The sequence below is a fragment of the Gadus macrocephalus genome, chromosome 5 (assembly GCF_031168955.1).
Source record: "Gadus macrocephalus chromosome 5, ASM3116895v1".
NCBI lineage: Eukaryota > Metazoa > Chordata > Actinopteri > Gadiformes > Gadidae > Gadus > Gadus macrocephalus.
This window is the reverse complement of record NC_082386.1, coordinates 9,221,621-9,235,087: the sequence shown is the minus strand read 5'-3', so window position 1 is coordinate 9,235,087 and position 13,467 is coordinate 9,221,621. Positions and strand designations below refer to the sequence as shown.

Below are 13,467 nucleotides of genomic sequence, written 5' to 3'. Positions count from 1 at the left end.
CGGCCATCAGAGCGCTGGCGGGGCAGCAGGGGAGACAGATGGGAGGAGGGTCAGGTTACCCTGCTGCTCGCCCCCTGGAACAGGGTCACAAGGCCCGCAGACGGAGCCTCACGTCAGCCCTTACTCCCTCCTCACACACGCACGCCTCTCTGACGTGGGTGCCGCTCACGCGCGCGCGCGCACACACACACACACACACACACACACACACACACACACACACACACACACACACACACACACACACACACACACACACACACACACACACACACACACACACACACACACACACACAGCCTTTTAATGTAACAGAACTGAGAGCAGACCAGCAAAGAAGAAGCGGTGACTAATTCAAGGTAGAATTCCAAATTAATTTAATGAAATGTTTTTGATTTTCACATTTCTAATAAAGATAGCAGAACTTCGGTCATTAAAAACAGTTTGATATGTTCACAAGTAATGATGCTTCAAGCTTTTCACCCTCTTCCTCATATACAAAGGTTATATTACAAGCATTATTGTATTTATATTCAGTAGGTACAGGAGCCCTGGGTTCTTGCCCACAAAGGACAGGAGTTCCTAAACCAGAAACACCAAACCAGAACAAACTAACGGACAAAATCTCTGTTGCATCACATGATTAGAAGCCAGCACACATAAGACACATTCCTTATCTCGGTCCAAACTAAACAACTCCTTAATCCCCAATGCATCAACATGGATCTACAAACATCATTTACACACTAGTATCTTTAATCAACATCCTGGGCTGTTCTCAGCCTTGTGAGAGAGAGCGGGAAAAGCTAGAAACACCTCAGAGGCTTTTAATCTATACATTCAAAAGATGTGCAAAACAAACAAACTAAACAGACTTGCATCTCAAAAGCCCGCAGTTACGTAGACGCTATAGGTCGAAGAGCGGGAAACAGGAAGTCAATTAACAACAGAAAACAAGACGCAAGCAACGGTACAAAACAAAAACAACGGGATGGAGAAGGGGGGGGGGGGGGGGGGTGGGGAGATGAGGCATAGTAATGCAACAGATGGGGATAGTGTTACAGCCATGGGTGGAGCCCCTTAGAGGTTGCGTATGTGTGTTTCTGCTTGAATAACACCTGGCTACCATGACAACGGAAATGGGCAGCTTGGAGGTGGCATCGGAGCACTTTCAGCCTGCGCCGTTGCTAGGAGGGGTTGCTGGATCACGGATGCGGCGTGCCACCTCGACACCTGCCCCACCTGATCCCACCCTCCCATTGGGCCCCTGGGAGGCTACATGGGGACGGGAGGGGCTGGGGGGGGGGGGGGGGGGAGAGGGCTGTAGCATGGGAAAGAGGAGGAGGAGGAGGAGGGAGACACGGTGTCATCTGACTCCACCGGTGAGCGCATGGCAGACCGAGAGAGCAGCAGCACCTGTAATAAAGAGTAACCACGGCGCCCAGAGAGCAGGACAACCTGTTCACATGCGCACCGTGGGACCGAAACACAGCGGGCGCTCAGTCACAGGGAGCAGGAGGTGTGTGTGTGTGTGTGTGTGTGTGTGTGTGTGTGTGTGTGTGTGTGTGTGTGTGTGTGTGTGTGTGTGTGTGTGTGTGTGTGTGTGTGTGTGTGTGTGTGTGCGGCGAGGCGGGACCCAGGATGCCAGGGCGAAGACGCAGATCCGTTGGAGATGAGTTTAGGGGCCGATGGAGTGGGGGGAGGAAGTGGGTAATGGTGAAGGATCAGAGTGGGAAGACAGTGCACAGGAAACTGGGTGGGAAGCTCCTTGGACACACTTACAAATAAAAACAACAACGACAACCACCGTGGCTCCCTATGCAACACACACACACACACGTACGTATATACACACACACACACACACACACACACACACACACACACACACACACACACACACACACACACACACACACACACACACACACACACACACACACGTAGTAAAGTTTCACCTGAGGTCCTGGCGAAAGATCGCCTCTCAAACAGCATGTGGACACGTTTACACATCACTACAGCAGAATAAATCAAATATATCACTCTATCTCTCACTCTGTCCCCTTATATATTTATATATACACACAAACATCAACAAAACGTGCACGAAAGCAAATCAACTTTTAAAGCAATTTAGACGCAAAGACATAAAAAAATAAGAAACAGCCATCGCAAGTTCTTCGACGACGGCGAGTGCAAAAGACATGGGATGGGACGTCGGAATGTGATCTTTCTCTCCTCTCGGAAGAAGGGAGAAGGAGGAGAAGATGATGGCATAGGAGAGACAGGAGGAGGAGGAGGAGGAGGAGGAGGAGGAACTGAGCTTGAACAACCGGACGGAAGTCAAATGAAAATCACATTAGAAAACAATTACACCGTCTCTTCTCGTTCCAGTGGTTGCATAAATCAAAGCATGGCAGAATCTATCGGAATTAATTTAAAACACAGGAAACCAACAGCGATAAAAATTGTACTCGAAACGAGTTTAGATTCAACTCCAGGTTGGAAAGACAACATAATTTGCTCAGCCTGGCTTCAACATAATTAAAATGTAAAAAAGAATAAGAAAAACGGAACCTTCTACCGAACATGCTCAGTCTCCCAGAGCCAGAACCGCGTCTGTATAAGTGCTCCAGACAGTGCAGACCTCTCTAGACATCAACTTCACCCACTAGGTTCGGTCCAAAACATCGAGAAAATACACCAGAACAAGATAGGAGCATCAGAACCGACCCAAGGAACCAAGAAAAACAACAAAGGAACAAAATCGATGCATAAGATCCAACATTCGAGTGCGTTAAAAACAGTCTTTCCCCGGCTTTGGTGAGAGAACATGCGGGCAGGAAATGAGGATCTCTCCCTGCCAGGTTCAGGAAAACCTTCCGGCTCTCGTCCAGTGTTAACTACCTGGAGCGGGGATTAGATGCAGCGCCATCAGTTAACCCCACACCCTCCCACCGCTCTCCAGTGGTTTTTTGTTTTTGCTCGGGCACAAAGAGAGACGGAAAGAAACGCGCACGAGGAAAAATCACAGGTTCGATTAAACACGTGAAGGGAGTCACAGAGTCCTACTGCAGCCGAAGCCCCACGCACACATAAATAAGTCATCGTCTCCGGGGGTCCGTCGTTCTTGAAGCAGCCGACCACCCGAGACACAAGGAAATGCATTGGAGAAGTAAACAGACAGTGGGCGCTTTTTTAAATGGATTAAAAACAAGCCAATTGCAATGTGCTCCATTTACATGTTCGATCACGGGACAATAGATAGATATATATAGAGGGAGAGGCTACCAAAATGTCTGCAGTCATGGCGGCGTCACGGGACGGATCGGTGAGGTTTTAGTTTGAGGAATAGTTCAAAGGCTGTACTTATGGAGGGCTAGAGCGGGGAGGGGGTTCACAGAGCTCAGGTGGACGACTTGCTAATAGCGCTGGCAGATCGTCGGAGTTTACCGGAAACTCGGTTCTTTGTGGCGCGGGGTATCGGGGGAGACCCCTGGTCGACAGAGTCGGCGGCTCCCGCGGCCACGCCGCTCTCAGCGCTGGTGCTGCCGGTCAGGGAGCCTGGGAGAGAGAGAGAGCGAGAGGGAGCGAGAGAGGGAGAGGAAGGGTGAGGGAGATGGTGAGACGTGGCAGGGATCCCTCTCCAGGCTGTGTGTGATTTGGGCAGAATTTCCCAGCATGCTTTGTCATGCACAAGAACGCTCCCCAGAACCAGATTACCCGGGCTGCTTAATTTATTGTTTTCCTTTTATTGACCAGAAAAATAGAAAATATAAGATTTAGCACATGATTAAAAGCAGTGTCTGAGCCCGATGATTTTTATTGAGGTTGAAGAATATTTTGTTGAAACAGTGAGTGGATGAATCCAAGTCATTGCAGTGCAGGGTGAATGTCATGCCTTCTACACATGCGCCGGTGCAGTGGAAGAGCTCTCCAAAGCTAACCCCCGACCGAACAAGCACTTCCTTGTCACATTATGGGAAGGAAATAATTCACATGCTCTAAAGCCACTTTAAAGCAAGCTAGGCAAAACTAAGCTGAAAACAATAGGCAATGTACATCGTACAAAGCAGATGATGCCAATTCTTTTCTCCATATATTAAATGTCTCCTCCCACCCGAGCCGCCCCCAAAATCTCATCCAATGGCGTCCATGTTCCCAGTTTAAACAACTTTCCTGCTTTGTCAGGGCAGCATCTGCTCGCCTATTTCCTTTCCTAGCCCCTCGTTTGTGTGCGTGTGTGTTTTTGTGTATCTGTGTGCATATATGTGTGTGTGTTTATGTGTGATTTTGTGTTTATTTGTGTGTGTGTGTGTGTGTGTGTGTACATGTGTATGTGTGTGTGTGTTTGTGTATGTATCTGTATGCGTGTATGAATAAGCGTGTATGTGTGTGTGTGTGTGTGTATGTATCTGTATGCGTGCATGAATAAGCGTGTATGTATATGTGTGTATGTGTGTGTGTGTATGTGTGTATCTGTATTTGTGTGTGTGTCAGTGTGTGTGTGTGTGTGTGTGTGTGTGTGTGTGTGTGTGTGTGTGTGTGTGTGTGTGTGTGTGTGTGTGTGTGTGTGTGTGTGTGTGTGTGTGTGTGTGTGTGTGTGTGTGTGTGTGTGTGCGCGCGTGTGTCCTCCCCTCCCTGCCGTTTATCAGAGGCATCTCAAGTTGCGCCGGCTAAAAGAGACGGCAGATGGCTGGAGCAACAGACACTCTGCAGGCCCGCTGGACACCAGCAGCATCAGGGCCGCTGGGGCCCGCCTCACCCAGCGCTCTGGGAGGACCGGGTGTGTGTGTGTGTGTGTGTGTGTGTGTGTGTGTGTGTGTGTGTGTGTGTGCGCGTGTGTGTGTGTTCACAATCTGCATATGAATATAAAAAAGAGGAGGGGCTTGGCTATAGATGGGAGGGATGGGGGCGGCTGTTGTTAGGGGTGTGTGTGTGTGTGTGTGTGTGTGTGTGTGTGTGTGTGTGTGTGTGTGTGTGTGTGTGTGTGTGTGTGTGTGTGTGACACTGTAGTCACAAACACAAACAAAGGCAGCGCAGCATTCCGCCACCCGACACATGGCCCATTCCTACACAACACCACCAAAAACAAACTGTACCATCCTTCATTTCCATAAATAACCCCACCCCACCCCCGCCTTCTACCGACCTAATCATACAGGTATGTGCGATTAGACAGCTTTTAGCCAAACCTGCTGATGAACTCTACGGTCGTCAAGGTCTTTATTCCCCCCCCCTCCCTTACTCTAACCCTTCACTCTATAGACTAATCCTCTATAGCCACCATTTAAGCTGGAACATTTTTACTGTCCCCCTGCTCGCCACCACAGCACTTAGCAGCTGCTTCTGCATCCCTTTCTGCTCTGTATGACGTTAAGTTCCTGAGTGAAGGAGGTGGGGGGGTAGGGAGGGGGGGGGGGGAAATAAGCCAGATAAGGGAAAGACTAATGTGTCATCGTTAACATCATCATGAGCCCAGAATTTCCGCTCTGAGAGAGATTCAGGGGTGAAAAGAGATTGGAAAAGGAGAGAGAAACAGAGACAGAGACAGAGACAGAGAGAGAGAGAGAGAGAGAGAGAGAGAGAAAGAGAAAGAGAGAGAAAGAAAATATAGAACAGAGAGAGAGAGAGAGAGAGAGAACAGACAGACAGACAGACAGACAGACGCCAGACGGACAGAGAGACAGACAGAGAGAGGGGACACAGAGAGAGACAGAGAGAGCAAGAGAGAGAACAAAAGAGAGCGACAGGGCCTGCTCTGCCATTGGTCCCCTGCAGCAGTTCAAACAAGGCTTCGGACGACAAAGATGTCTTCCCGTGCGGCAGGTGTTAGTCTCAGAGAGCCCGCCCCGGGCAAACAGGCCCTCTCCAACCAGGAGGAAACCAGGGAGGCGGGGAGACAGAGGAGGAGGAGGAGGGGGAGGGGGCGGTGGTAGATAAAGGAGAGGAATGAGAACAGCGTTACGCCGGTTTTAGAGAGATAAAGGCGAGCCACATGCATGGAGCGGGTGCCCAGAAGTGTAGCCGTTGTCGCCCATGCCGCTACGTCGGGGTCAGGTGCTAATTGTCTCTGCGGCGCGCCTCGCCAGGCCCAGTAGCACCCTCTCCCAACACAATAATCAACCGGGCGTATGGTGCACGGCCCCCGTGCCTTTATCAGCGCAGCATTCAAGAGAGGAAGCTTAGTTAGTAACGAACCAAGAACGAAAGGGTAAAGAGGCAGCGGTGTGGGGGGTTAGTTGGTTTTGAAGGCCATCCCGTAAAAAAAAAAAATGAATGCCAAAATGGCTTCTGGTCCGAGTCGGAGCTTACCTTCTTCATCAAATACCGTTTATCTGACCTTTACGATTTTTTTTAATCTAAAAGGAAAGAACACACACACACACACACACACACACACAGAGCAGAGCATCGTATAAGAAGGCGGCGACACAGAACAGCACGGCACGCCACTTTAAACACCACACCACAACACATGGCTTCAAGAGCAACCAAACACTCAGAGTCCAACTGCAGCAACAGCACCCCCTCTGGTGAAACGGGGTCACTGCGGCCGTTTTTCTGATTCGCTTGTGTCGACTGCCAAGTGATGTCGCTCTTTATGGCGTGTGACAACGCCTGGCAGTAATAGTGTTTGGTTACTCTTAAAACACAACAAAGTTCCGCTGAGGGCCCAGTGATTGGCCGATGGACACATCCAGGTAGCCTGTGTGGAACATCAACGTAAGTCCCCAACAGTGGAGGTCCGGGGGAGGGATCCACTTACAGGTGATTAGAGGTGGATCAAACGTTAGTGTTAGACACGCACTAATAGCACACAGGTGATTCATCCCAAAACCAATGTGAGATAGTTAGGAGGTCTGTGGAGAAAGCAGGGAGAAAGGATGTGAGCTACACCGGTGTGTGTGTGAGCTACACCTGTGTGTGTGTGAGCTACACCTGTGTGTGTGTGAGCTACACCTGTGTGTGTGTGAGCTACACCTGTGTGTAAGAAACCTGTGTGTGTGTGTGTGTGTGTGTGTGTGTGTGTGTGTGTGTGTGTGTGCTACACCTGTGTGTGTGATGCCTGTGCATGTGTGAGCTACACCTTTATGTGGGATACCAGAACTCGCATCATGTTGGGAGTTAGTTTTTTACTTACATTTTCTAACTAACATTTTGCATGAATGCACATAAAAAAAACAACAACAGCAACAAAAACTACGTTGTGATCCCGAGGATGCGTGAAAGCTTGTGTGATGGCGCGTGAGGCGTCACGGCCACCGACGGAGGGCTAGGGCAGTGCTGGACCGGGCCAGGGGCGCATGCACAGTGCTGAACAGCGCTCGCTGGGTACCGAGGTGGCGGCCGGAGGAGAGGGGGCAAGGCAGGAGGGGGGGGGCAGCGGGGGTGCGGGGGCACCAAGCACCCCAGGTATCGTCATAAACCAAACGGAGACGCACCCGTGGTTTGTCCGAACCTTCCCGCTCGGTTACACGTCAAAAACGGTCCAAATACAAACGAGAAGAGGAACAAACAAGAGGGCGCCCAAGCGCGTCCTACGGGTGATGGCGGTGGCGATGGGTGTTGAAGTGATGGGTGGGGGGGGGGGGGGGGAAGAGCGTGTACCGAGAGTGAAACAGGGTCTAAGGGTCTATGGTGGGGTAGGTGGGGGGGGGAGAGGGGGGGTCGGTCATGCGTCTTGAGCGTGATAGAAGCAGGCAGAGGGTCTTACAGTCCAGCTTGGCCCAGGGGTACTCCATGTCCCACACCATCCCTGGCCAGCGCCGGCACGCTGTCACGGGGGCAGGGGATGAGACGTTAGTGGGGAAGAGAAGGGGGGGGGGGGCTGGGGCACGGGAGCCGACGACAGAAGGACAGATGGACCGATGGGCCGGCCACACTCACATTCACAAACGACACACAAGTCTGTGTGTCCCTGTGTACGTACATACATGGGGACGGGGACGGGGGGTCACACACACATACAGACACCCACGAGGTGGGCGGGGGGGGGGGGGGGGGGGGGGGGATGGGGGCGGTGGCGCGTTTGCAGAAGGGTGAGAATGAAGAGCAGTGGTGTTTTTTTCGGAGCCAGCCAGACTGAAGCCACACGCCGCTGGGCACACACAATGGAAGCGCGGGGCGACGTTTCTCCGCGCCGTTCACCCGCCGCTCGGACCGTAACATTACGGAAAACATTTTCTATCGGTTTGTGCAAAAAAAACTCACGAAAACAGCGGCGCAGTCGTAATGAGAAAAAACAACCGAAAACAACGACACGGTGACGAGTAGTTCTCCTGCATGAAAAAAAGATGCAATTATTACGCACAATTGATGTATATCTCAACACAAAGCGCACACAACACGTAAAGGCTAACAAAAGGGAAAAAATAGAGCAGGGTGAAGCTGCGCTGGGAGCAGAGAGGTGTGTGCTTCACTGTGTGTGTGTGTGTGTGTTTGTGTGTGTGCGTCTGCGTATGTGTGTGTATGGTCGCTAATAACATCCCCCCTTGTTTGGATAATTGCGGTTGAGGTGGAGGTGGTTTGGTAGAAGGCTGGAGGGCCTGGGAGCCGCACGGGGCCCGGCTGCAGGCCACTGACTCATAGACGCTGAGGGGACCAAAGATCGGCCTTGGAACACAATGGTGGACACACTGGCGGCATTTTAACACCCCGGGCCCCGCGACATTCATGTATTCATCTATTTAACACTACTTTGCCCTGAAGGGCGGGGGGGGGGGGGGGGGGGGGTTGGTGAATGAGTTTCTGCAGTGTTGAGGGAGAGGGGGTGGGGGGGTGCAACAGCGTCAGACTTCATTATGTGGCAGTCCTCTTCACGTTAGCTGCTGACCGCGCTCGCGTACACCCCATGCTGCGAAACAAATCCCTCATTTAGTGGCGCGAGAGAAACTACTCTAGTCTACAGCGGGACTGACCCTTTGCCATCTCTCTCTCCCTCTCCCTCTCTCTCTCTCTCTCTCTCTCGCCCGTGCACAAAAGAGCCCTGCAACAGGAATAGTAAAAAACATAAGCTCACAGACTTGAATGCCTGGTCATTGGGTAATTACAAGCTTTTCTTTCTAGTTTTTCGATATCCCCCTCTCTTTCTCTCTCACTCTCTCTCTCCACTGGATCCATTCTCTCCTTTCTCTGCTCTACTCGGGTGTGGGAGCCTCTCTTTGAAGCACACACATTGGTTTCTCGGTGGATGGAGAAAGGGGGGGTGGAGGGGGGAGGGGGGGGAGAGGGCACAGGTGGGGGGGAGGTTTTCACACCTCTGTTGGAGAAATGGTACTATACCGACGGTATAGTAATGTGGCTGACAACACCGCACATGTTTGAATTTGTGTGTGTCACACCTGCCAGTATGGAACCAAAAGTTCCATATGGGCAAAAACAAGAACACACACACCTTACCAAAGAAACCACACACCTTATTACAAAGAAACCAGACATTTAATATTCACATTCCAGCATCTTTACAATATAAAGATGGCATTTCCGTTGAAAACAGACCAGTACGCGCGCGTGTGCGCATGTGCGCGCACACACACACACACACACACACACACACACACACACACACACACACACACACACACACACACACACACACACACACACACACACACACACACACACACACACACACACACACACACACACACACACACACACTAGGGCTGCTCGATTATGGAAGAAATCATAATCACGTTTATTTTGGTCAATATTGATTCACGATTATTCAAACGATTATTTTTGAGTTTGAAAAGAGGATGTATTTAATCAGCATGTCTCTCCCAAAAAAAACGTAGCATCTGAGAACTTTGAAATTTCGCCTTAAAAAACAAAAAAAAAAGTTCAAATCTAAAATTAAACATTTAAAAGAAAATATATAAATAAATAATAATCGAAAACTCGATTCGTTTTGTGATCGTTTGACGCGAAATCGAAATTTGATGAATCGCCTAACACACACACACACACACACACACACATAGGGCTGGGCGATATATCGAATATATGCGATGTATCGCGAGATGTTCTCCAGGGGATGTATAAAATGCCCCTGTCGCAAACATCGAATACAAATTGGCACGTAATCTGTTTATTTTTGCCGCCGCCGGCATACTCATTGTGCGTTCACACCAAACGCGACAGGGCGACAAAATCCCATATAAAGTGAATGTAGACGCGTATCGGGCGAATTCTTCGCGAGAGAAAACCGGCAACAAGTTTTGATTTGTCGCACACACTTTCGCCTTGCACAGGCGAGCGCGTTCACAAGGATTTGTGGTGCGACAAATTCGCTGAGTGAGAACAGCGAGAGAGAGAAAAAAGGATGGAAACGGAGGATTTGGTTTTGAAAAAGAATAGCATTGGATCCGTCGTCTGGCAGTGTATATATAATAATTATTATGCAAACAGTTAATAAATAATTAACGGTTTGAATAAATGCTGTGTTGGTAAATCTAACTTGCTGTGATTTTCCTTTTCTTATGTGCAAGTTCTAAATTGTTCCAATACAAAGCACTAATGAGTTTAAACAATATGTTGTTTCATGTAATCTACATGCAGACTTATATTTCAGGAATACTAGAATTATTACTGACGTAACATTATGCCAGACATGGTTGAATCGAGCATTTATGATGTGCTCTAGAGGAGATTCAAAATATATCGAGATATATATCGTGCATCGAGATATAGTAAAAAAATATCGAGATATTCATTTTGGCCCATATCGCCAAGCCCTACACACACACACATACACATACACACATACACTTACACATACACATACACACACAACCCAAAAGCGACCAGGCTGTTCTGGTGCCACATTGAAGCATGAGTTCAAAGTCCAAACAATCTTGTGTGTGTCTATATCTCCCGTCCGTCCCCCAAACTGCCTCCTGTGGTGGAAAAGTGTGATTCTGTATTGATATTCTGTGTGTGTGTGTTGCTGGGCATCGATTGAGCCTGCTAAAACTGGATCGGGGGGGGGGGGGAAGAAGATAAGTCTCTTTGTCCAACCCTATTTATCGAGGAGCGATAACATATCCCGCTGTTGCCCGTCAGGGGACTCCCGGTATAGTGTTGGAACCCTTCAGAAAGGGTTCTACTCTGAACCAACACACACACACACAATGCATACGCGCGCGCGCGCACACACACACACACACACACACACACACACACACACACACACACACACACACACACACACACACACACACACACACACACACACACACACACACACACACACACAGGGAACCGCCACATGCCAAGTGGGCTCTCATAATTCATAAGGGGAGTAATTGGATGGAAAACAGTTAGTGTTTGAGACGTGGTGAGATGAACGCGGAGGGAGGGTTGGAGGGGAGGGTTGGAGGGAAGGGTGGGAGGGAGGGAGGGAGGGAGGAGGGAGGCTGGAGGAAGAGAGGACTGGAGGAGAGAGTGAGAGTGTTTGAAGCCAGACAAACAGCGTGAAGAGCCCTGTGCGAGCCGTTTGATATTCATCAGCGAGCTCGGGTCTGGAGGAAGAAGAGAGAGACACAGATAGACAGCGAGAGAGAGGGGAAGACAAAGGGGAGAGGAGGAGGAGGTTCTGACGGGGGGGTAAACAGGTGCGCAGGAGAGAGAGAGAGAGAGAGAGAGAGAGAGAGAGGAGAGAGAGAGAGAGAGAATTCATATGGAAGGGCAGGAAGTGGAGAGCTAAGACAGGAATAACACGAGGTTAAAGGGGGCTGACAGGGAGAGAGGGAGGGAGGGATGGGGAACAGGAAGGGGCGTGGTCCGATGCTCACCTGTCCCACTCATTGGATAGTAGCTGGGCGAGGGGGAGAAGACCTGCGAGGCAAAAGTCTTCAAAGGTCATGACCTCTCTGTGGTTCTGGACGATGGCTTCCAGGTAGAGTGCCCGCTCTTCGTAGCTGACGCAGTCACGGTTAAGGAAAACACCGCGATGAACCACAACATTCAGCAGCTGCATTGGAACCCATCCCAACCATTCACCTTCCCAATGTAATTCGGTGTCACCTTCAACTGAACATTGGGTTCTTTTAAGATCGATTCAAACCCCGACAACCACACCACTGCTCACTTATTGGCAGCTGAAGCAGATCTGTGCTCGCTGAGGAAGAAAGGAAAAAAAACAACTCAAATACATTTGCACCAGAGAGTTGAGATTGCTCTGCACCAGAAGTGTGCTTGCTCGATAGAGTGTGAGTGTGTGCGCACGATCATGTGTGAGCGTGTGCATGTGTGTGCGAGAGAGTGCGTTGTGTGTGAACGCGCATACGAGAGAGAGAGAGATGGCAAACAATCGAAACCCAACACGGCTCCCGAAGGGGCAGGAAGAAGAGGGGGCTGCCAAACAGGGAATCCAAACAGAGAAAGAAATAAACAACTCAAACTAAACGAGCCTATGGAGGCGGGGCACCTCCGGCCCCTCTCGTCCTCGCTCTCTCTCCCCGCTAATAGAAGCCCCGCTGGAGGCAGCGCTGCCCCCCACCACCACCACCACCACCACCCACCACCACCACCACCACCACCCCACCCTCGACACGCTGCCTGCCACTTCTCCGTGCCATCAGGGGGAAAATTGGAGCCATTTGAAATTCCGAGTGACAGGCAGCGAGTGGAGCCCGAGGAGCCGGCATGCAGGACGGATGGTCGGGTTTTGAATGTTTGGTGGTGGTGGGGGAGGGGGGGGAGGAGAGGCTGGAAAATGGCTACAAGGCTGTGGCAGAGAAGGCCTCTAATAGCTTTTATCATATCATTATCATAGCAATGCCGTTGTGCCAAGTCTGTTGTTGCGCTGTGTGGAGAGTTGTGTGAGAGTTGCTGTGCGTCGCCCAGTGGGCTCCTGTTATGTTATGTGACGTATGTAATGTTATGTGTGTATGTATAATAATGCACTGATGGGTTTTATTCTGGCTGTTTCCGGTCACTTCCCCCTCCGCCCCCTCCCCCCTCCCACCGGTCGATCAGTGCATGATCCAGAGCTCCAGAGCTGTGGCTGTAGGAGATAGGCTCGAGTGGGCTTGAGAGGCTGTGCTCTGGGCCCAGATAAGATGGGATGAGACAGTGGCTGGGCAGAGGGCCTCTGCTCTGGGCACGCGTCCCCTGCACCCGGGAGCCAAGAGCCCCGGCGTGACCGATGGCTGGGAGGGAGCCGTGGCGAAAACGGGGGAGACGCCGCGCACCTGAGCCGGGGACGCCGCCCACAGGGGGGGGGGGGGGGGGGGGGTCTGGTGACAGAGTCAGAGGGCGAGAGAGAGAGAGAGAGAGAGGGAGAGAGAGTGAAAGAGAGAGGGCGAGAGAGAGAGAGAGGGCGAGAGAGTGAAAGAGAGAGAGAGAGAGAGAGAGAGGGCGAGAGAGTGAAAGAGAGAGGGCGAGAGAGAGAGGGGCGAGAGAGTGAAAGAGATAGAGCGAGAGAGAGGGCGAGAGAGTGCGAGAGAGTGCGAGTGCGAG

General features: G+C 50.8%; 1 protein-coding gene across 1 annotated transcript in view; it reads right to left on the bottom strand.

The window, feature by feature from the left end:
- Positions 1-360: 360 nt before the first annotated feature.
- The window catches only part of ralgapa2 (Ral GTPase activating protein catalytic subunit alpha 2), a 91,365-nt gene continuing 78,258 nt past the window's right edge, over positions 361-13,467 (bottom strand). Inside the window, 4 exon segments of the mRNA XM_060052345.1 lie at positions 361-3,564; positions 7,718-7,777; positions 11,799-11,853; positions 11,855-11,924. Coding sequence (XP_059908328.1) covers positions 3,407-3,564; positions 7,718-7,777; positions 11,799-11,853; positions 11,855-11,924 — 343 coding nt within the window. The 3' untranslated portion in view covers positions 361-3,406.